The sequence below is a fragment of the Falco peregrinus genome, chromosome 2, assembly GCF_023634155.1.
Source record: "Falco peregrinus isolate bFalPer1 chromosome 2, bFalPer1.pri, whole genome shotgun sequence".
NCBI classification, from domain to species: Eukaryota; Metazoa; Chordata; class Aves; order Falconiformes; family Falconidae; genus Falco; species Falco peregrinus.
In genome coordinates, this window is record NC_073722.1 from 46986138 (window position 1) to 47006890 (window position 20753).

General features: G+C 37.7%; 1 protein-coding gene across 10 annotated transcripts in view; it reads left to right on the forward strand.

Annotated features, from left to right (window-relative positions):
- Window positions 1-20753, forward strand: part of NSD2 (nuclear receptor binding SET domain protein 2) — a 102478-nt gene that overhangs the window by 40890 nt on the left and 40835 nt on the right. For all 10 annotated transcript variants that reach the window (XM_055796813.1, XM_055796815.1, XM_055796817.1 and 7 more), the window contains one exon: window positions 15414-15579. In XM_055796813.1, coding sequence (XP_055652788.1) covers window positions 15414-15579 — 166 coding nt within the window. The remainder of the gene's footprint in view (window positions 1-15413; window positions 15580-20753) is intronic.

The following is a 20753-nucleotide window of genomic DNA, read 5'->3' on the forward strand; positions in this document are numbered from 1 at the left end:
AGGAGTACACCGTAAGTTCTGTTGCCTTATAATTAAAATAAATCTCCAGAGCAAAGGCCAGGTTGGATGGGGCTTTGAGCAACCTGGTCTAGTGGAAGGTGTCCCTGCCCGTGGTGGGGGGTGGGGAACTAGATGATCATTAAGGTCGGTCACTTCCAACCCAAACCATTCTATGATTCTATGAAATCAGGGTGTGATAGTATGGGATGTATGAAACAGAAACTTCATCCAGACATGCAGCAAAGACCTAGCCAGGATGTGCACCGGGGCAAGGGATTTGGGGAGGCCTCTGAATTTAAAGATAGCCTTTAACTGTTGGGCATGAGCTATTCTGGCTTCCTAATAACCAGATGTTTCAGAGAAAAACTATTTCTATATTCCTGTTCTTAATTAAAGAAACATTTACTCAGCTGTCAGTTGGCTGATAAGTGAGGCTCTTTACTGTCAGATTTTGGCAGTTGGAATGTTAGTCCCTACCTTTATTTGTCATCTGAAAAGAGCTGGTTTTGCTTGCTATAACCTAGTGAGTTGTATTCATTGGAAAGATCTAGATACTTGCATTAAATGCCATTAACTTTTGCGGTCAAGCTCACCTGTTTTTGGCTTCTTTTAAACATGGGCAGAAATGGACATTTCACTTTACCAAGTTGTAAATAAGAATGCTGCTGGGAGCCATTTCCCCCCTTTATTTAGTTTTTGTTGCTAGATTCCCTTTAAAGGAATGTGGTTTGCAGTCATTTTATCTCTGAGGAAGAAACCTACGTAGCAGGGATACTTCTATGTATATTAGATTTCTCAGTGAGTAATTCAGAATAGTGTTGTGTAGCAGTGGTAAGCATTTATGAATGTGTTGGCTAGTGAACAGGTCCTCTTTTTACACATCTTAAATGCAAACTCTATGTTACAGTTTCCTGTCAACTGCAGGTTTACTAGTTAATGTTGATTCTTACTTTCTCCCAAGGTTACACATGCAGAGAATCACACACATAGCTGATGCTTTACTGATTTCATTTACCCTTATTTTCATTAAAACTACTTAATGAGTTCACAGAACTCTGTATCAAAAATAATTTACCATTTGTTTATGATTTGAATATATTTCATTCTAGAATGATTAATACTGATGTTTTCAGTCATTTTATTAGAGTTTGTTTCCCTTAATTTTGTTAAACAGAATGTTGTAACACTAATTGGTTCAGAATTTTCCAAATCTCTACTCAGAGGTAAAAAAGTATGGGCACAGTCAATAATTGGAGTAATTCTTTGTCCTGCTCATTGTTAATGAGGATAAATTGAACTAAAAGGTGCTGTATTTATTAGTATCAACAACTAGCATATTTGTGTGGCATTTTATTTTATTAAATTTAGAAAGAAGAGGCAGTATTAATATGTCCATCTACACAGTTTATTCTGAGGCCTTTCACATTGGTTGTTACGGGTGGCCTTTAATTTTTCCTGGTGAGCGGTTCATTTAAGGTTAAAAAAAAAAAGCTTCATCTGGCTTTTGCACATTGTCTTCTGGCCAGAAATGGTTGGGAGAAAACCATGTCAACACTGTTTCCCAGAATGCTTGAGATTTGATGGCTGGAGATCGATGGGGTTGTTTGCTCCTGTGCCGAACACATGAGCTGCCAAACTACCAGGACAGCCACCTGGTTGAGCTCAGACTTTGCAGTATTATAACCCTATTCTTTTCAGAGCACTTGAAACAGAGGGTCATGCTTCTGGCTTTTTTTTCCTTTTTTTTTTTTTTTTTCCCCTTGCATAGGGCACTTTAAAAAAGCACAAAGGGCAAAAGGAAAAGCATTTGAAGGTCACACATATTGTTTTATGATAAAACTCCTTGTAAAAAGTCTGGGGCTTTCCTTTCTCTTGCAGGGAGGGTTTGCAACTGCAGATTTAAAATAAGAAAAACACAATACTAGGGAACATGCTGAAGGAGATTTTTCAAATCTTTGTCCGCATGTAGACTAGTGACGCACATGTATTCTCTGTGCTCATAACTATAGTATCTCAATATCAATGTTGTTTTGTTTCAAGCCCCTGCTCTAGCTGTTGTTTCATTGCCAACATCCAAAGCTTTAGTGTTAGCGCATCACACTATGGTTTTATGTAGCTGATTGGCTGCAAAGTGCAAGTTAGAGAAATATATTAGGAGTAAAAGCTGATTAATTTTGCACTTAGGTACCTGTTTATTGTAGGTTGCAAGTTAATGTAAAACCTGTTTGTCTGGTTTTATTTCTGGGCTGGTTTCTCTCTCAATTTCCTTGTTGTCCAAGCTCTTTTTTGATTTGGCAAAAATCACCATGGTTCAAATACTGCCTTTTGTGTAAGGTAATTATATCTGTGTTTGATGGACATAGCAGATTACTATCTTGCTGAGGTGAGAGGCATATCATTTAACAAATGTTCCAGTGCTCTGTTGTCAGATTTTCTTGTTGTTTGGGCATTTTTTTGTTAACATAAAGGAAGGTTGTTAAAAACTTCATCTGCAAGTCAGTTTTCAGTTGGAAATAAACGTGATCTGCCCAGCTCTGACATGAGTTGGGTTTTTGTTGGTAAATCACCACCTTTTCCAGGCCTCCGAGAAAGAGCTTGTACTGCTTTTGTTTTCCCAAGGTAGCGGAGAGGAAGTGGGACAAGCTGTGGCTCTTTCCTCCCTTCTGTCCTGCCTTTCATCCTTCTTCCCCCCCTACCTCTAGGATCTCTCTACCTGAGGAGTTTACTCTAAAATCCAGGCCTCTTCTGATAAGTCCTGGTTTCACAACTTCTGTGCCAAGGCACCACACTGATAGTGGTCTGACACCACCTCCGAATGTTCTGTGTTACTGGTGGTAGGTGTCACATGTTAGATGTTTGAACCGATGCCAAACCCATGGGCTTTGATAGTTGCCCACTTTCTAGTGCTGCTCATGAGAATGGCAGTATGCCTCAGTGCTAGGTTTTGTGGTGGCTGGCTGCTCTTTGAGTCATTGTTCTTGTCGGTTCCTGCAACACGCAGCCAGTTAGGAATGAGGACTTACCTAGATTTTTCTCGCTCAATGCTTTCGTTAGAAGTGAAACAATCCTGTTTGGAGGAGAATGGCAGAGATTTTATTTCATATACTAATATGAAGTAATCCAAGCCCAGGCCCTAGAGCAATCCAGAGTTGCTATACGGGGAATAGAGTACATATATCTGCAGCTCTCATGCCGATGGTCCCAAAGTAGGTCTGTGCTCCCTAACCCTGAGAACAGCTCAGTATGTGATACTGGCACACTTGAGCTTGTTCTGCATAAGCCGGTTTGGGCCTACAAGTGGCAATTTGCCCTTTTGGCATGGCTTCCTGGCATGACTTCTAGCACAGTGCAGTAGCTTGGAAAAGTAGCAAAACTGTGTCCAGAACAAACCTGGAAGTCCACACGCTGCTACACTTCCTAGTTTAGGTATTCCAGCTGTGTAAAATGTACATGATCCAAAAGCTCTACCTTCCACATAGCTTCCTACCCAGTTGTCTTGTAGCCCTCTTCTAGTATTACACCAGAAACCTGGGCAGTTTGTTACTCTTTCTGCCTGGTACAGTCTATAATGACTTTGCAGCAGCTACATTAGAGTGCAGGTGCAAGTTAACTGGAGAAATTCCACTAGTCATTGTCTTGTATTTATGTTGCTATGTCATTTTCTCAGAGAAAAAATGTACCAGCCAACTCCACTATATCCGCTATCTACGTAATGTTATAGTGCCTTTCCCAGTGAATGGCAAAGTTTTAGAAATCCAGCAAGGGTAGAACCAGAAGCAGTCTGAAGATTAGCTGCTGCTTTTTATGCTTCTGTGCTGGCTAAATGCAGGAAGATGGGGACCGCTGAAGGTGGTGATGTTGCTGTGGAGCTTGCATCTAGTCAGTAGAGATGAGCAGAAACCAAGTTCCCTCTGTAAGACTGGAGAGTTGTGCTCATGAAATCTCCGATTATCCTGTTATAGGTGTTACAGCCAGATCCCTGAGGTGACTTGTTTTATTTTTCAAAAAAAAGTAAAAAGAAAAAACAAAGTCAAATAAATGTGTCTTTTTCAGAATGAGGACTTGCTTGAGTATTTTTCACCATCAGTTCTTAGAAATTCCTGGTCAAGTACAAATCCTGAACTTGTCATAAAACGAGCAGCTAAACTACCATGGGAGTCAAGTTCTGCAGTTGTAGGGTAAAGTGAACTCAATTGCTTTTTCTTTTTTAATAGGCTGTTCTTGAAGTGTCTGATCTTGTCTTCAGGCAATTGATAACAGGCTGGCTGGCTGATGTCATCAGAATCCCAAAGGAGTAGGAGTAACCCTAAAAATCTCTTCTGGGTGATCCTTTTAGGAACAAGAGAAATAGCTTCTTATCCTCTTTGGAAGGGTTCCAGAGCTACTGCTTTGCGTTAGCTGTTCGTAAGGGATTATGTTCAGCTATGCCGTGAAAATTTGTTTGTGCTAAGCAGCTAACAATGTGCAGCAGTAATTGTTACTTTGGAACTTTAATTTTTTGTTCTTAACACCTCATTGAAAAATTATCTTAAAGAACTACTTGTAGGTTAAGAAGCACCAAAAAGCATACAGTGTCAAGAGTATACTGGTTTGGAGGGAGACTAGAAGCCATGAGTATTCTTGGAGTGGATACAAAATTAATTACAGAAAGCTTAAGTATTTGTTCAAGGCCTTTCACACCAGACTTTCTGTTCTTGTACATAAAAGTGGCTGAATTAAGTATACTTTCTGCGTAAAACTGTCGCCTCAATATGTAAATACTTTTTTTTTCCTCTCTTCATAACACATTGGTGGAGGAATCCAAATCAAATATGAAATAATATATTGAAGTGATGACAAAAATGCTATATAAAGATAGGTTTATCAAGCTGGATCAAGGAGCCGTATAATTCAGCACCTCACCTTGGGGGTGAGGTTCAGCGGAGAATGCATAATGGAGAGTATAGACCTGGCAAATCATGGAGGGATGCTCTCTTGGAATACTTTCAGCCTCTAGCAGTTTGTGACTCAGGTTTCTAGGGCTGGTGACTTTCTATCTAATAGCTGTAGATGGCTAAATTCATAGAAGGCCTCAGTTTCTTTTAGAGGCAGTGTGAACTTCCTGCATCCGTGATATTAAGTAATAAAGCAGTAGAGCAGCTTTTTCCTTTTCAATTTGCCACCTACCTGTTTCACTTGATTCTCTCATAATACCAGAAGTAGGGATTATGGACAAATTTATACAGATTTCTCACAAACTGCTCAATTTTCATTTTCAGCTTGAAGAGTCCTAGTATGTTGTTCAACATACAGGAGCTGCTCCAGAATGTTACTTCTTGATATCATCCTTTTTGTGAACTGTGATGCCTTTTGTGTTCTGCTGTCTCTTCTTTTGAGAATGAGGGACCAGAACAGAACAGGACATTCCAGATACAGATGTCTTTTGGATGCATACAGTGGCATGTTAATAATTTTCTATATTGTTCTCAATTTCATTAGTTTTCACTATAAATAATACTTAGCATTTGTTTGATTTCTGAGTGCTTCTGAACACTGAGCCAGCTTTCTGTGGAAAAGAGCTGAACAGATGTAGTCTAACTCAGATTCAAAGAATGTCAGCAACTGTTGCATTGTTTCATAGTCATCTTTGGTTTGGGCATTCCAGGACTTTTTTTATTTTGTCTTTTTGGGCGCTGTGGTGGACATGACAGATCAAATAGTGGTAAGCCAGGCTACCCTCTGGAAGAACTAACTTCGCTTTACATCTCAACAGCAGATTGTTGAGATAACACAGTCATGAGCCATAACGCAGTTGAGAGGTTAATGAGACTTGCTTTAATTGTTTTTTAAGTTGACCAGACTTATTCTTAGTTGTTGTGCTGGTAGTGTAATAATTTAAATGGATACTGTTCTTTCAGCACCTCCTCTTCACATTGTACTGACCATTACCAGTTGGTGTGGCAAGGAATTTGCTTGTTTTCACTGCTTTTCTGTCCAAGATATGGTGAAGCCTTTCTGTTGCTCTGCTCCGTGTTCTGCTTAACCAAAATAATGCATGTCTAACTTTCATGTTTAGCTGAGAGTTAGATCTACAGTTCAGGGTTATGTTACTTGGATGGATTTACAGGCAAATTTTTGGGAAACTTTAGTGATCTGTACCAGATGTCATTTCTGGCCCTTAAAGCCTACTTTTGTCAAGAAAGATGCTTTGTAGTAACCCTTAGGCAAAGTAGTGAAAGCAAAATATTTTGATGTGTCTTGAAACAGTGATACCAGCCTCCTTTACAAGTTTCCTTGTTCTGGAATGGATTTCATGTAGGGCACGTGAACTTTAGGATCTCCAAAAGAGAACTTTGTTCACAGACACTAATTTTATTTTTTTTTTTGTCTATAACCATATTTTGTTATCCTCTTACTATAAATAAAAAGGTCCAGCCGGGCTAACATTTATATTTCTGCTGTTTGTGAATACCAAGTACCTACAGGACTTGTTCTCTTGTGCATAATAAAATGGGCAATAGCTAAAAGTGTAGGTTGTTAATAATAAGGAATTAATTCCCTTCTCAAGACAGTTCATAAAAATGCTTTATTTTGACGGCCCAGTGCAAGAAGGAAAACTGGATCTTGCACAGACCAAACAAGCCCTACTGCACTTGTATGAAGAAGGGAAGTCAATTTGTGACTTCGTAAGAGCAACTAAGGCTAGAAAAGCTTGGGTTTGTTTGTTTGTTGTTGTTTTGTTTTGATAATGTCAACCTGAGTGTAGGTTGAGGATGCTAGTGATGACCTAAAAAAACTTGGGATCTTGGGTCTCATGGAATTGACAGCACTTTGATAATGTGCTTCGTGATGTTTTATTGCAATGTCTGCCCTATTTTAATTTAATGTGGGGTTGGGGCATTTCTGCTTGGGGTTTCCAAGGTTTTCTATACATCCTTATTGCTGAAAATAAAGAAATGTTTCAGGAATATGCTTCAGCATTGCCAAATCAAGGTAATGTCTATTTAGGGGTTTTTTTTGGTTTTTAACCCCCCACTTGCCCCTAGGTTGATAAACACTGATCATGTTTACTTGCCTTTAATCTGTAGAAGAGGAGGACCTACTAGGTATATGTAACAACACAACCTGGACAGAGACCTCTTGTGCCTGCTTTTAGGTATGGAGATTCATTTTAAAGCTCTAATCTCAAAGGCAAAGTAGTACTTTGACTGTCACATTATTAGTTAACTAACAGAGCCCCTTTATGCCAAGTCAGTATTTGTTCTGTTTAAGCCTAGACAACTTCTTTCAGAAGTGTTCTTGTTGCAAAAAAGTATCAAGGTAAGTAGCTACCTTCATCAGAAAACAAATGTTCTGTAAATCTGGGTGCCTCTTTGCAGTATTAGCTAGGCTTTTTTTTCTGTCTTTTACCAAGAATATTAGGATTCAGAACACATCTGCCTGTGCTACCTTGGATGTTTGTGGGCTGTCAAGAGGAGGGTATCTGTTAAAGTGTTTTGGAAAAACTTTCCTACTGAACTCTATAAGGGTATGGGGAACCGCTATGAGTAAGGCCCCGATAACAGATTCCTTTGTACATGCAGATAACAAAATACATATGGATATGGCATTCTGAAAATCTGTAGGTATTCCGAGATGATTAACTTTCATTCTGTTATCCTATGTGAAATTCATATGGAAATTATTCAGAAATAACTGTTTCCTGTGCCAAACTTCATGGCTCTACAGTTATGCTTTTCCAGACTTCTGTAGCATCTCATATCTACACTGTCTTACATACCCAGATACCACATCAAAAGTTTAAATTTTTGAGGGTGGATGAAGGTTAGAGAAGTTGGATGTAGGCAGAAATCTTTTTCTAATACCCAGTATAAAAGAGGTTTCATTCATTCTGATCAACCTTATCTAATTTCTGAAACATGGAACCACTCAATAATAAGCATGTAACTTAAAATTTAAGAGGTCATCTAAATGTAAATGCAGAAATTCAGTAAAGCAGCTGAAAGAAACTGCTCTCTACATTTTTAAGGAAGATTGAGGGTTGGGAAGCGTTCCATAACTTGCATTTTACTGGATCTGTCTTTGAATGATTGAATCTGTTTCTCTTCAACTCTTAATTCTGGAAAAAAGCATTTTAGCCTAGTTACTAAAATACCATGTTAAGTTTTATTTCTAAAATACTTGCTCATATTGTGTCTGTTTAAAGGGAGATTGCTGATGTGGAGAGACAGATTTTTTTAAAATGTAAAAGCATCTTAAAAAAATTTCTCATCTCCTGGAGACTTGCTTATGAGGGAACCAAAGCCAGAAAAAAAAGCAAAATGTAACCAGGAGTTCAGTGGTTGATTTGAAATACAAATTTGAGCTTTCATCTTGTTTTAAAATCCATAATCTACATTATGAATTCCTGTTTAACTTAGATTTTTATGGTCTTCTGCTTTCTTTCCCTCTTGGAGGGGAGGGTCCTGCATAGTAATAACATGCTGTCCACGAACTGCTTTAGACAAATTTGTGGAAAGAAATGGAGGAGACAAACCTGTTGTCATGAAACTTGTATTTGGTTTCAAAGAGCCTCAGCCAGCACAGAAAAGTTTTTGGGGGATCTGCAAGTAGAACAGTAATTTTCTTCAGCCCTTTTGTCCTCTTTTTCTAAAGCTTTAGCATCTAAGTACATTCAAGAAAAATAAATCCTAGTTGTGGCAGGATGACTCAAATGTAGTGTCTTCTGCAAATATAATCCTTAATACTGCCAGACTTGACTCTCTTTTAGTAATACAAGGGAAAAGAAGTAAGTGCTTAGTAGTAGAAGAAAGGAAAACATAACTTGAAGAAATAAATTTAATGTAATTGCTCACAAAATTGAATTTGGAAGGTTTTAGTTAAACGTCTGGCTTGGTATAAAACAGTTAGAAATCTGAAAAACTAACACACCAGCCCCTGGTATAGTTTGTTAAATTTTTTTGGTTTTGATCTGGACTTTTCATGTCTTCTTCCCCCTCAGTCTTTACCTCTCTGCACAATATAATGCATGTTTTAAGAGTGTTGCAGATGTGATTGTGCAGAGGCTGATGCAATGGCCTTTTGAGGGCAGCAGTCCTTGGATGCTCTATTGAAATGTCCCTTTTTGTTTTACTGAAGATGGAACCTAAAACTTTGCCAGCTCACTGCTTTTTTCATAGTATTTCCTTGTTCTTCTCCATTTTGTAGTAATAATTCAGCGTTTTCTCTTAATCCTCTTGTGAGGGTCTGGTTTACTCTTCAGTCTTCTGCCTGAAGTATTCCCTCTGTAGGCAGTGGTTTGCTGGAACTGTAATGACACAACATTCTTACATGAAATAATAAACAAACATAACAAGACAAAGTGCAAAAACTTATTTTTATTCTTAATACTTTCAGTGACTTGTGCTTTACTACCTAAATATACTCCCCACATCCCAGAAGGTGGGAGCTATTTGGATAAACATGGGGCCTCTAAGGATGTGTCCTTCTGGGATAAACAGATGAACTGTAATATGTGAGTTATATTCTTAAAAAAAAAACCACCCCAAAACCAAACACTACAGCATTTATGTTTGTGATGATACTGTATTTTTATATCATTTAGAATGAACACTGGCCTTTTCTTAACAGTGTTAAGTTGCCACCCTGTTCATTCAAAGCAATAGTGTATATTGAGGGTTTTGCAGGGATTTTAATCAGCTGTAGTTGTAATTTTTGGTTTTGAAGTGATTTGACTTCACGAGTTTTTTGTCCTCTGTCACATAGTGAGAAAAAGCTGTTTCTCTGTCCTGAATGACAGGACATCATTCATTGGGAAAGTAACTGCATTCCTTCGTTCCTTTGCCTGAAGACTGGATGGTGATTGTCTTTTGTCAAATGAAATTCCTGAATTTTTCAGGAAGCAAGAGCTTTCCTAAGAACATAATTGTGATGGTGGTTTTTCAAGGAAGAAACATTTGGAATCATTGCCCTATTACATATTTTGTTTGTTGGCTTGTTTATAGTGTCCTTAATCATTGGCGAGTTCTGAAGTGACAGAACAGCATTACAAAACTAAACTTTTCTGTTCTGTTGTTCCTTTTGTGTCCAGACAAATTTACCACCTCTCCTGAACCTCTGAAAGGAATGAAGTTTGTTCTACAACCATTTCCTTAGTTCACTATCTTTCCTGATAGAGAGGCAAGAGAAGAGAAAACATTTTTACTTTTATTTTTATTACACAAGCCCATGGGAGAAAATAGGAGTGTTGGTGGATGAAGCACAGCACAAGTAGATAGCAGGACCAGAAAAATATGTGGGTTTGGTCAGCAGGCAATGTTACCTTTCCATAGTTAAGAACATGCTTGACTGTCTGTGTGTTCTGACTTTGATTCAAAGTATGGTTTAATTGCATATTCTGTTTAGGGACCTTGATTATTTTTAGTTTCTTTGCAATGCTAGTAGATTGTTTTTTATTTTGGAGTACAAGCAGACCACCAGCAGTCTGTGTTTGTAGCATGACTGCCTATTGTAGTGCAGTCCAGTAGAAGTTCTTTGATATAGGATGGAACTGAATTGAAAATGAAAACAGAAAGGAGGATATCAGATATCTGCAAGTTGTTCAATATGTACTTCCCTGTTAGGGAGAGCATTTACAGGTTTTACTTGTCCTAATTGTTGTTGTGTTTGGTTTTGTGTTGTGGTGTTTGGGTTTTTTTGTTTGTTTGTTTTGTCCAATATTAAGTTCTGGTGGTGTATTCATTACCAGTTCTCAACATCGTTCTTTGTTTAATCCCTTTTTGACAATTTACAGTTCGATGAAGATATTTTTAATGATTTCTATAGCTTTCAAGTTTGTATAGTGAAATAGTAGCTTTTTGATGCTTAAGGTAATTTTTAATAATTTTGAGGGATTATAATTCCTTGCGTATATACATAAAATAGATAATGATAATATTAGTATCTCTACCACTAATCACTTTAAGAGAAATAAAGTTATCTCTCTCTTGACACCAACTAGTAAGCCTTTTAGGTATTTGGGTTTTTTAAAATTACCTTTGTCCCTTGTTTACTAAACACTCATCATGGTGTTTTCATAACAGAGTCTACAAACAAACCTAAAGCTCTTAGTACAGCAAAGGTGCTGCCCTTAAAGGTGTTTTTCTTTGGTAATTTTAAGGTAGTTTTAAGATTTAAAATTACCCATCACTCACTGTGTGTTCTTGCACCATCATATTCATTAGTCAGACCAGAACTAAATGGAAACTGATTGGATTTTTTTGATCAGTTGTAGGCAAAGTTAATTAAATACCAATGTTTTCTATAGCCAGGCCATTTCTCTGGGCTGATAGGATGCTGACAGCATTGTCATAAAATCTTCTCAATCTGCCTGTCACTCATGGCTTATGAAAGTGTTGAGTGAAATGACAAACAAATCTGTGAAATGTTAAGGGAAGAAGAAAGGCATTACTTTTTTTTTTTCTTTTTCTTTTTTTTTTTTTTTTTTTTTCTCCTTCTCAGCCTGTTGCAGCTGCTGGCCCCAATGAATTTTCAAGGATACTGGTACTCTCCAAGGCATAATTTCTCACGGAAAAACTCATTTGTAGTAAGGGAGTTAACTCCTTTCCACACTCTGTGCCTTCATGGACAAAATAAACTTAACATCCATTTAGCTGCCTTTCAGAGCCAGTCTTTCATTAGGATACTAATCGAGAAAGCCTGGAATTACGATGTCTGCCATACTGAGTAGTGCAGAGCCTGTCAAATGGTCTGTGTATTCAGTGTTAGGGCTGGTCTGTGGGGGGCTCATCACCTGCTCACCGAGGCTTTGATTGCCTGTCTATGTAACTTCTCTGCAGTCTACTGTTTGAAAGGGGAAAAAAAATGCTGAAATTCTTTCCCAAAGTAGAAAAGAAGTACAATCACAAGCTTTTTCTTTCTGTTTAGCATAACTGGTTTAAAGTTTCGGTCTAAGGTAATTGAGGTGGCAGTTACCTTGGAGGCTACAGGGCTTGCCTATAATTGAGGAAGGAGAAGGAGGGGAAATTCTGGAACTGAATGTATGTTTACTTCTGTCAAAACTGCAGTAAAAGGTAACAGGATGGGGTGTACGCAGAGCAGTCCGGGCTTACTTAGCAATGACGGCAAGCAAAGACTGTTCTGTGCTCTTCTGCAGCACGGAAAGCCCAACAGGTTTTGCTTTATTTACATGTATGGATAGGATATCTAGTTAAAGGAGAACAATTTTCAAGAAATGAAGTGCCAGAAAGATGTAGAGAACCAAGAATTTAGGGGAAGGTATTTTAAAGTAGTTTGATTTTGTGTGACGTTCCCTTGCTTTACAGTTATGCTCTAAATCAGGAGTCTCCTATCTTAATTTGCTTGCTTAACTATCATCACAGAAGGAATTGATGGGTTATGGCAGGAAGAGGTATTCCCTGTCTTCTAGTGCAGTCACACAGACCACCAAAAGAGCACTTCGAGTCCTGCCTTCTCGTCTTGCACAGATGCATAGTCAGATGCCCTGTTTTGTCTGACTATATATTATTAGGAATCAAAATTTACCTAAACAACAATTCCTGTTTTCTTCTGGAGGAAAAAAAAACCATTCAAGCCAAATTACTTTTTTCTATACCACTTTGCAATTTGAATGATGATCTGCTGTTCTTAAAAACTGCAGAGTACAAGTACCTCGTAAAGAAGCTCCCACTGTTGTCTTATGAGAACATAGACACCATCAGGGGACTGGATGGCAAATTTGTTTAGAAACGCCCTCTTCCACCCATCCCATCAATAAATTAAAAAACCCAACCTGGATACTGAAGTGAAATTATGCATGTGACTGCCTTCCATTATCTAGCATTTTCTGGTGTTTTAAAAGAACTTAAATAGTTAAGCATTTAATGCTCTGCTGGCAGAAATGTTTTTGAGAGGAGTGTTGAAGAGATGTTGGTGTCATACAGCTGCTTGTCTCAGAAGTACATGACAGGAATTTCAGCTCACTGTTCAGTGTTGAGATACGTATTAAATAGAGTAATTTCTAGAATGAGAAAGTGGAACTACATCAGAGTGATGTGGAGAAGTAAGATGAAAGTGAACGAGTTCATGGTGATATTATCTATGGGTTTTAAAAGAATTTTTTTAAGAGCTCATATGACAATAGATTAATTCTGTGCTGTTCTTTTAGACTGCACATTTTATCAGTAAAACAAAAAGCATAAACACAGCAGGCATTATATAGATAAAGCTTGCAGGTTTTATCAGAGCCTGTAATTTTTTTTTACTGTCATCCAGTATAGTACAAGAATTCTGGGCATTTTTAAAATTTGCGAAGTGCTTGTTAGATACATTGAAATGCGATGTTCACCCTTGTACTGCCACCCTTTTTAGATTATGCTGCAATAAGAAGCACTGCTAGAGCCTTTTCATTATTCCAGCCAGTTCCCTCAGACAGTAGTCGTAAATCCTTGCAGCTTAGTTGCACTTTCTGAAAAATACAGGGACTCATAAATTAAAAATGAGATTCAGAATCCTGAGTAACTTTTACATTTCTGAAAAGTTAACTCACTGAAAAATATTTTCATCCCACCTCTTTAGTTTAACTGCTGAATTCATTTTGTGTGTGTTAGGATTAATGTTTTTCCAGACCTGTTCTCAGCATGTATTTCTTAATTTTTAGCTTTTAAGCATAACTTTTCCTGTTACGTTTAACTGCTAGAAGCAGCATTTGATTTTTCACATCTGCTTGGAATCTTTTAGGTCTATTGAGAGTGCTGGACTTGAGGCAAGCTCAGTGAGAAGGGTTTTCTGAGAGTCTTACAGAATCCTTAGAGAGCCAAAAACCTTGAGACATGGGAACGTGGCTCTAGCTAGAGGCACATGAACCAAGTCTGAATTAATCAGAAAAGCTGAATCACTTGATGAGTAACTGTCCCTAACGATCAGATGACATAGCATCATGTGTGTTTACCAGGCACAGCTTTCAGAGCTTTGAGGAAAGAAGTTTCTGAATACATTAAGCTTTAGGTTTTTTGACTGGATGTACTTCTGTGTTTGAGTTGCAAAAAAATCTCTGTGTTGTTGCAGCACATCAAAGTTTTTTGTTGTTTGTGTTTGGAAAATAATGTGTAATTAGTTATGGTAGTATTCTGTGGATTTAAAAACCTGTACTAAGTAACCTTATCTACTCTGGGTCAACATAGTGCTTCAAATACTTGTTTCTGCATTCTAGATTTCTGGTTTCTTAAAGGTGTTCTCTCTTCTTGCCACTTTAATTAGTTAAACCAGAATTTTGCTCCAGCTCTAACATTAAAACTACTGAAAGCCTGAAGCTTTCATCCGCCTTCTGTATGTTAAACTATTTAGGACTATAAAAATGAAAAATCAAATTAAAAATGTGTGTTTGGGTTTTTTTTTTTTGTAAGCTATCTGTAATGTGACACTTTCTCTGCTTTCTTACATCCAGAGTTAGTGCTTACCTAGATAAAGGCATTCGTTATTTCTATCAAAAGAACAGATGAAGCCAAAAATACAAAATGTACTTAACTTGATGAAATGGTTTTAGTTGGTGAATAAATGTCTGTGTTGCTGAACTTTGCTATAATGCAGTTAAAATGTGTATCTATTGTAGAGGAACACAAAACTCCCTTGTACTTAAAGCTTTCACTTGGAATGGAAATAGTTCTGTAATTGTTTTCCAATACCTAAAATAGCTCTAGAGCACCAGCTGAGCACTCACAAACTTTTACTGCTAAAAGTGGAACAGAAAAAGAAAATCTTGCAAAAGGGTGTGGGGAAGGGCTTATGTCACAAATTCTCAGTATGTAGAAAGACAGAGTTCAGGGGTTTTTAACTGGGTATTTATGTAATTTCTATTCAGACATAAAGACAGTATTTCAGTCTTCTAGTTAGGGATTTTTTTAATTTTATTTTTTCTTAAATCCAAGAACACTTTTGTGTATATGCTGCTAAACTTAATAATACTCAATACAGAGGGAGGTTGGCTCTTCCACAGCTACATCCAGTGCTCAGTTAATGTGTTTGAAATTAAACTAAGCATTCCTGATGGTCTCAGCAGTTACTTGAAAAGATAAAGGCAAACCACAGCTTACTAGCCAGTATTTCTAACTAAAACCAAGAACATAAATGGAACTTGGATTTTTTTTTCTGAGAGAACAAAAATTGCAATGTAAACTTTTTATTACATGTGTAATATAATTATTGCTTGTTAGTAAACATGATAGCTCTTTGTTCTGCTGAACTGTTTCTTACTTCCCTCCTTCCATTACCACTCTGTGTTTTTACATATAATGAGAATGTTTAAACAGAGTATGAACTGTAGTTTGTTGTTTATTTTTGTGTGCTGTTTAGTAATCCTAGTGCACATCTGGAGAAATATGGTGATAGTTTTTTGTTTTGTTTGTTTTTTGGTTTGTTTATTTTTTTAATCTTTTAAGGCTCCTGCTAAGAGGGATCCAACTCAAAGTATCATCAAAGAAGACAAAGTCCATCTGTTGAAGTATAATATAGGAGATCTAGTGTGGTCAAAAGTGTCTGGTTTCCCATGGTGGCCATGTATGGTTTCTGCTGATCCTGTTCTTCATTCCTACACTAAACTAAAAGGTATGTGAGTGTTGCTACAAACTTCCAGATTTCTTCAGGTATACATAACCATTATTTTGGGAAAATTCTGTTCTTCATTGTGTCTATTCAGTTGTATCAGTAACTGAATCAGCTCCATTTTGACAAGAGGAATGTTAAAATCAGGTGAATGCTATTCTTGAGCATATAGCAGACAGAGCCTTTTTTCCACTCTTCATCTTTTTAACTCGAAACATTCTCCAAAATGTATCAAAATTGTGATCTATGAAACTGTGTGGAGTCTTATTAAAAAAATTACCTGATGGTACTTGCCAATGTTTTTATGGAGAGGCTTGGAGAAAGTGATATGGACTAAAAATTGTTTTGAAAGCTAATGGGAATTAAATACTCCTGATGATTATGCTTTAATAAAAGCAATCTGTAATTCAGGCAGCTAAATTTTCCGTGATTCACAGAATCAATACGGTTACCTACAGACAACATTAGTTGATTTGGAATGCAAGGATTACCAAGTGTTAGTGACATTGTTAAGTAGGAATCTGTACGATTTCTTAATCCTATTTGCTGCTTTGTTTTCTGTTCTGATAAGTGAAACTGTTGAGGCTTATCTGTGCTGGTTGTAGAATGATAAAATAGTACAGGCTGGAAAGGACCTCTGCAAGTCATACGGTCTCCAAGTTAGAGCAGGTTGCTCAGAGCCTTGTCCAGTCAAATATTAAATGCCTTCCAAGGATGGAGACTTTATAGCCTTTCTGGGCAACTTGTTCCAGCAGCTGGCAGCCTTTATGGCAAGAAGACTTTTCCCTTTATCTAGTTGAAATTTCCCTTGTTTCAACCTGTGTCCATTGCCTTTTATATTAGCACTGTGTGAATCAGGTTGATTAGGTACAATTTGCCCTTGGTGAGTCTGTGCTGGCTATTCCCAGACATCTTGTCTTTCATGTGCTTGGACATGTCTTTGAGGAGAATTTGCCCTGTTATCTTTGTAGGCATTGAGAGTAAGCTAGTCAGCCTAGCTTGTAGTTCCCCCAGATTGTTCCTGTTTTTCTTGAACAGAGGTGCAATGTTTGCAATGTTTGCCTTTTTCCAGTCATTGGGTGTCTCCCCTGATGGTTGTGGCCTTTCAAAAATCATAGAGGTCACTCTTGCAATCACACTGGCCAACACCTTCAGCTCCTTCTGAGGCATCCCATGTGGTCCCATAATCTCATATATGTCTGATTTGATTAAGTGCTCCCTGACTTTTCCATAATGTGTTGTGGGTAGTGCCTCTGTCTTACAGCCTTAATCAGTAGACTAAGGGACTTGGAGACTTGGGGACAGATGCCACAGTTTTAAAAAACAAAGCCCTGAGACAGAGAAGTCATAGAGTACCCCAGCCTGTCGCTCAGTCGCCTGCCCCAGTGAACATTCCTTAGCCTTCGTTTTGCTATGGTTGTATTTACAGAAGATCTTGCTGCCCATTGTATCCCTCACTAGTTTTAGCTCCAGCTGAACACTTTAAACTGTTTTTTATTGTGTTTATGCCAAACTGTACTGAAAATTTAGAAAATATGAAAACTGACTCAAGAAAACTTGCATATTAATGAGAAAAGCAAGAAGTTATTAGCAATATCAAACCAAAGTAGGAGCACATTACCTTTGTTTTGATATTTATGCTTCTAAATACTTTCATGTATTTTGTTAGATCAAGTGAAAGTATTGGCTTCTGTTGTTACAAACAGAATAGGGCATTTCCTTGTTGCTAGAGACTGCAGTAGCTTTGAACTATGTATTTCTAAGTCTGGGAAAGGAGTTTTTGTTTTTATGTAGTTTTCAAGGGTTGCATTGAGAACTTGGAAAATGGACTAGAATATACAGCTAAAATTTGCATTGGAATTACAAATTTCCAGTGTGGAGGGACTGTAAGCATACAGGGTTAGAAATCAGAATAATCTTGACACTTTAGAGGTATGGTCTGAAAAACCATGCAGTTAGTAGCAGTAAGTGTTGGATTTTTATAGTAGTGGGTGATCAAGCTGGAAGATGAGTGGAAAGCTGCATTTTTGCAGGAACGAAACAGAGAGTCATGATAATGCATTGTAGATTTCTCTGCAGAAAGACCACAGTCACACTGACATGAATTAATAGTGCTGCTTATAAAAAACCATAAAGTAGATCCTTTGCTTTTCCAGTGGCAATGCTTTGTTCATTTCCTCCTGTTTGGGCCATCTCATGTCAAGAAACATGGACCAAACAGAAGCTTCTGAGAACAGCATGAACAGAAATCTGGGAGTCTACCTGCACAGGCAAACTGGAGAAACTGGGGCTGTTTATTCTGAAAGGAGATGCTGAAGGAGAACCCAGTAACTGGCCTTAAATAAGTGACATGCAAAGAAGAGGCATAAACCCTTCCTGTTCCGGGGAGAAGAGAGTTTAGTAGCGATGAATATTTAGACTACATATTAAAAATAACTTGGAAGGGATAAACATAATGCAGCATTCAAATGGGTTGCCTGAAGAAATGGTGTGATCTCATTCATAGGAGTTTTTTAAGAACAAATTGAATGAAGATCTCTAGGATTATAGCTAGACTTGGTGTTGGTAGTAAACTAAATTTCTTCTTGGTAACCCTTTCAAGCATTCATGCAATTGCTAGAATGGTTGTTATAGACTCCTCAGACAAGTATTTCTTGTAGCAGTCTTTCAGAGTTTTGATCAGGCAGCCCCTCTGATTTTAGCCTTTGGATTATTAGGTCCATTATGAGATAGAAGAGCTGGATTTTGAGAGAAATAAAGCTGTTATTTTGTTCCTAACTGAATTACTCTGCTCCTTGAAAGGAGCGAGGTTTATGCTTCATTATCAAGAATGTCTGGTAGCTTTTTATAAGAAACTATAGAAATAGAACTAGCAAAAAAACAATGCCATGCATTTGAATGTAACCTGTGGAGTACTAACAGAAAGAAAGGCCCATGTACTTGTGAGTTGCTAACTTCCATCTATTTGAAGTAATACAGATGATGGCCACTTCTGATATGTGCTCTGGAGTTGGCTTGGGGCCTGCCTTCAGGAGGTTTCACTAGGTTTGGGCAACCATCATGACTGATGAATGCACACTGATGTGCTTATTCCCATCAGTATGTAGCTCCAGTCTTGTATTATCTTCCACCTACCATTCAGAGTTGAGGCACTATCAAAAGCCTCCTGTTCCAAACCGAAAAGTTCTTTTATCTGGAAATTGTAGAAGTATTCAGCTAGCTCTCTGTATTTCTCATTTCTAGGATAGGATATATGGGATATATAGATAAAAACAGCATTTATAAACAATCAGTGTTTCTGGATGCTAATACTTGATTTTGTCATTCCAGCTGGTTAGGCTTAAAAGTTTGTAACTTTTGACTTGGGGGGATGTACATTTTCATGTAAAAAGACCCATACCGAGTCAGACTAAAGCTCCATCGCATTCAATATCCTGTCTCTGACTGTGGTCAACCACAGATGCTAGGATACAGAAAAAGACAATAGTGGTGGGTCCCCAGCATACTCTCCCAAACCTTCAATAACTAGTGGTTCCAGAATTCTGAGCCAGAAATTATGTCTTTGTATATAACAGCCCTTAATGAATTCCATTATTTTATCCAGGAGCATTGATCCTGTCTTCAGCCCACTGAAGATACCTGAAGGTACATGATTAGGTTCAATGATTCTGGTGGTAGGCACTATTGTTGAGACTTCTTAATTAGGCAGTTACAGCTTTCCAGTGTTACATTGTAAAAGGAATAGAGTGTCTGTGTCTGCCTGGAGCGGGGCTGTTGGCTGCTCAAGGGCAGATCTTTACAGGTGGTTGTAAACGTAGTCAGTGCCATCTCTCTCTGCAGCTAGGCCATCCTGGTAAAATACAAATATTATCCTTAATTTCATCATAGACTGACATTGGAACTCAGTAGTCCCTAGTCAAGCAACATTTTCTTGATGAGGACAAAGTAATTACTGTGCAAAAGAATTGCTCCTGACTGCATTACTGGAACAGGTATTAGACTACTGGATTAGATGTATGATGCATATAGTCCCAAGACCTTTCCCTGTGCCATTCCTCTAGATTCTCATATCTGATCTCAAATGAGTCATCATTGTTCTTGTAGCTGTCATGTATGTTATATATATGTTTATGTATGTAATGGCTAGTATATATATATATGTAATGCTTAATAAAACTTATGCACATACCATTTATTAGGTTGATTTCATATTACCAGTCCAGATTACATATCTTGAGACAAGATCGAGCCTCTTTAAAAATAACTATTGGCTGAGTAATTATGAAATGAAAGTTCTTTCTAAGTCTGGAAACCTCATTAATAATAGTGCATGAAGCAATCAACTAGATGTATTTGCTGATTAAGGCAGAAGAAATTGAGAATAACCTAGCAAAATCTAGACATAGAATGAAGACATCTGTAACAGAACTGTGACTGTAATTTGTTCTTACTGGGTAGACATCGTTACCTCATTTCCTCTTCCTCTCAGACTATGTGTTAGACATACTAATGTGGTGACACCTTGAAGAACTATAGATACTGCAGGGGGTGTAACTGATCCTTGTCTAGCAGGATTGAATTTACAAACACAGAAGTGTGGATCGTTGCAGTTAAAACCTTTTCTATTTTTAAATGAGACCCTAACTTGAACACTTGGATGCCAAATCTGTGAGATTTAATTAAGCAGATGCTAGAGGACATCTTAAGTCTGATTCTCTTACCTTTTAGAAGTTCTTTGTTAACTGTGAACTTTGAATTTTGAAGGTGTTGTCTTCCCCCTTCGTTGTACAATAGCTGAGATCTTTAGAAGGGGAAGATTGTATGCTTATGTCTTACTACAGTGAGACAGTGTTCCTCTTTACAATCTTTGAAGAATGAATGTTTCTTGGCTAGGTTTCAGAATTGTTCTCATACCTTCCTTCTCTCCGTTCCACCATGCAAATCCTTTTCATTTCTGGCTTTGATTCCTTAAAAGCTTAGTTAAGATGAAGTTGTGACGGCAAGTGTTAAAACTAGCTAAGTATGTGTTTCTGATCAAGAATATTAAAAGATAAAATTTAGGTAAATCAGAAGTGAGGCTGGATGCACAAGCTATCCGAGCCTCGGAAACTTTTCCAAATGCAGAATTTTCAGAAACATCCAGACCTACATGTAAGTTAATATACATGGAAAGCACT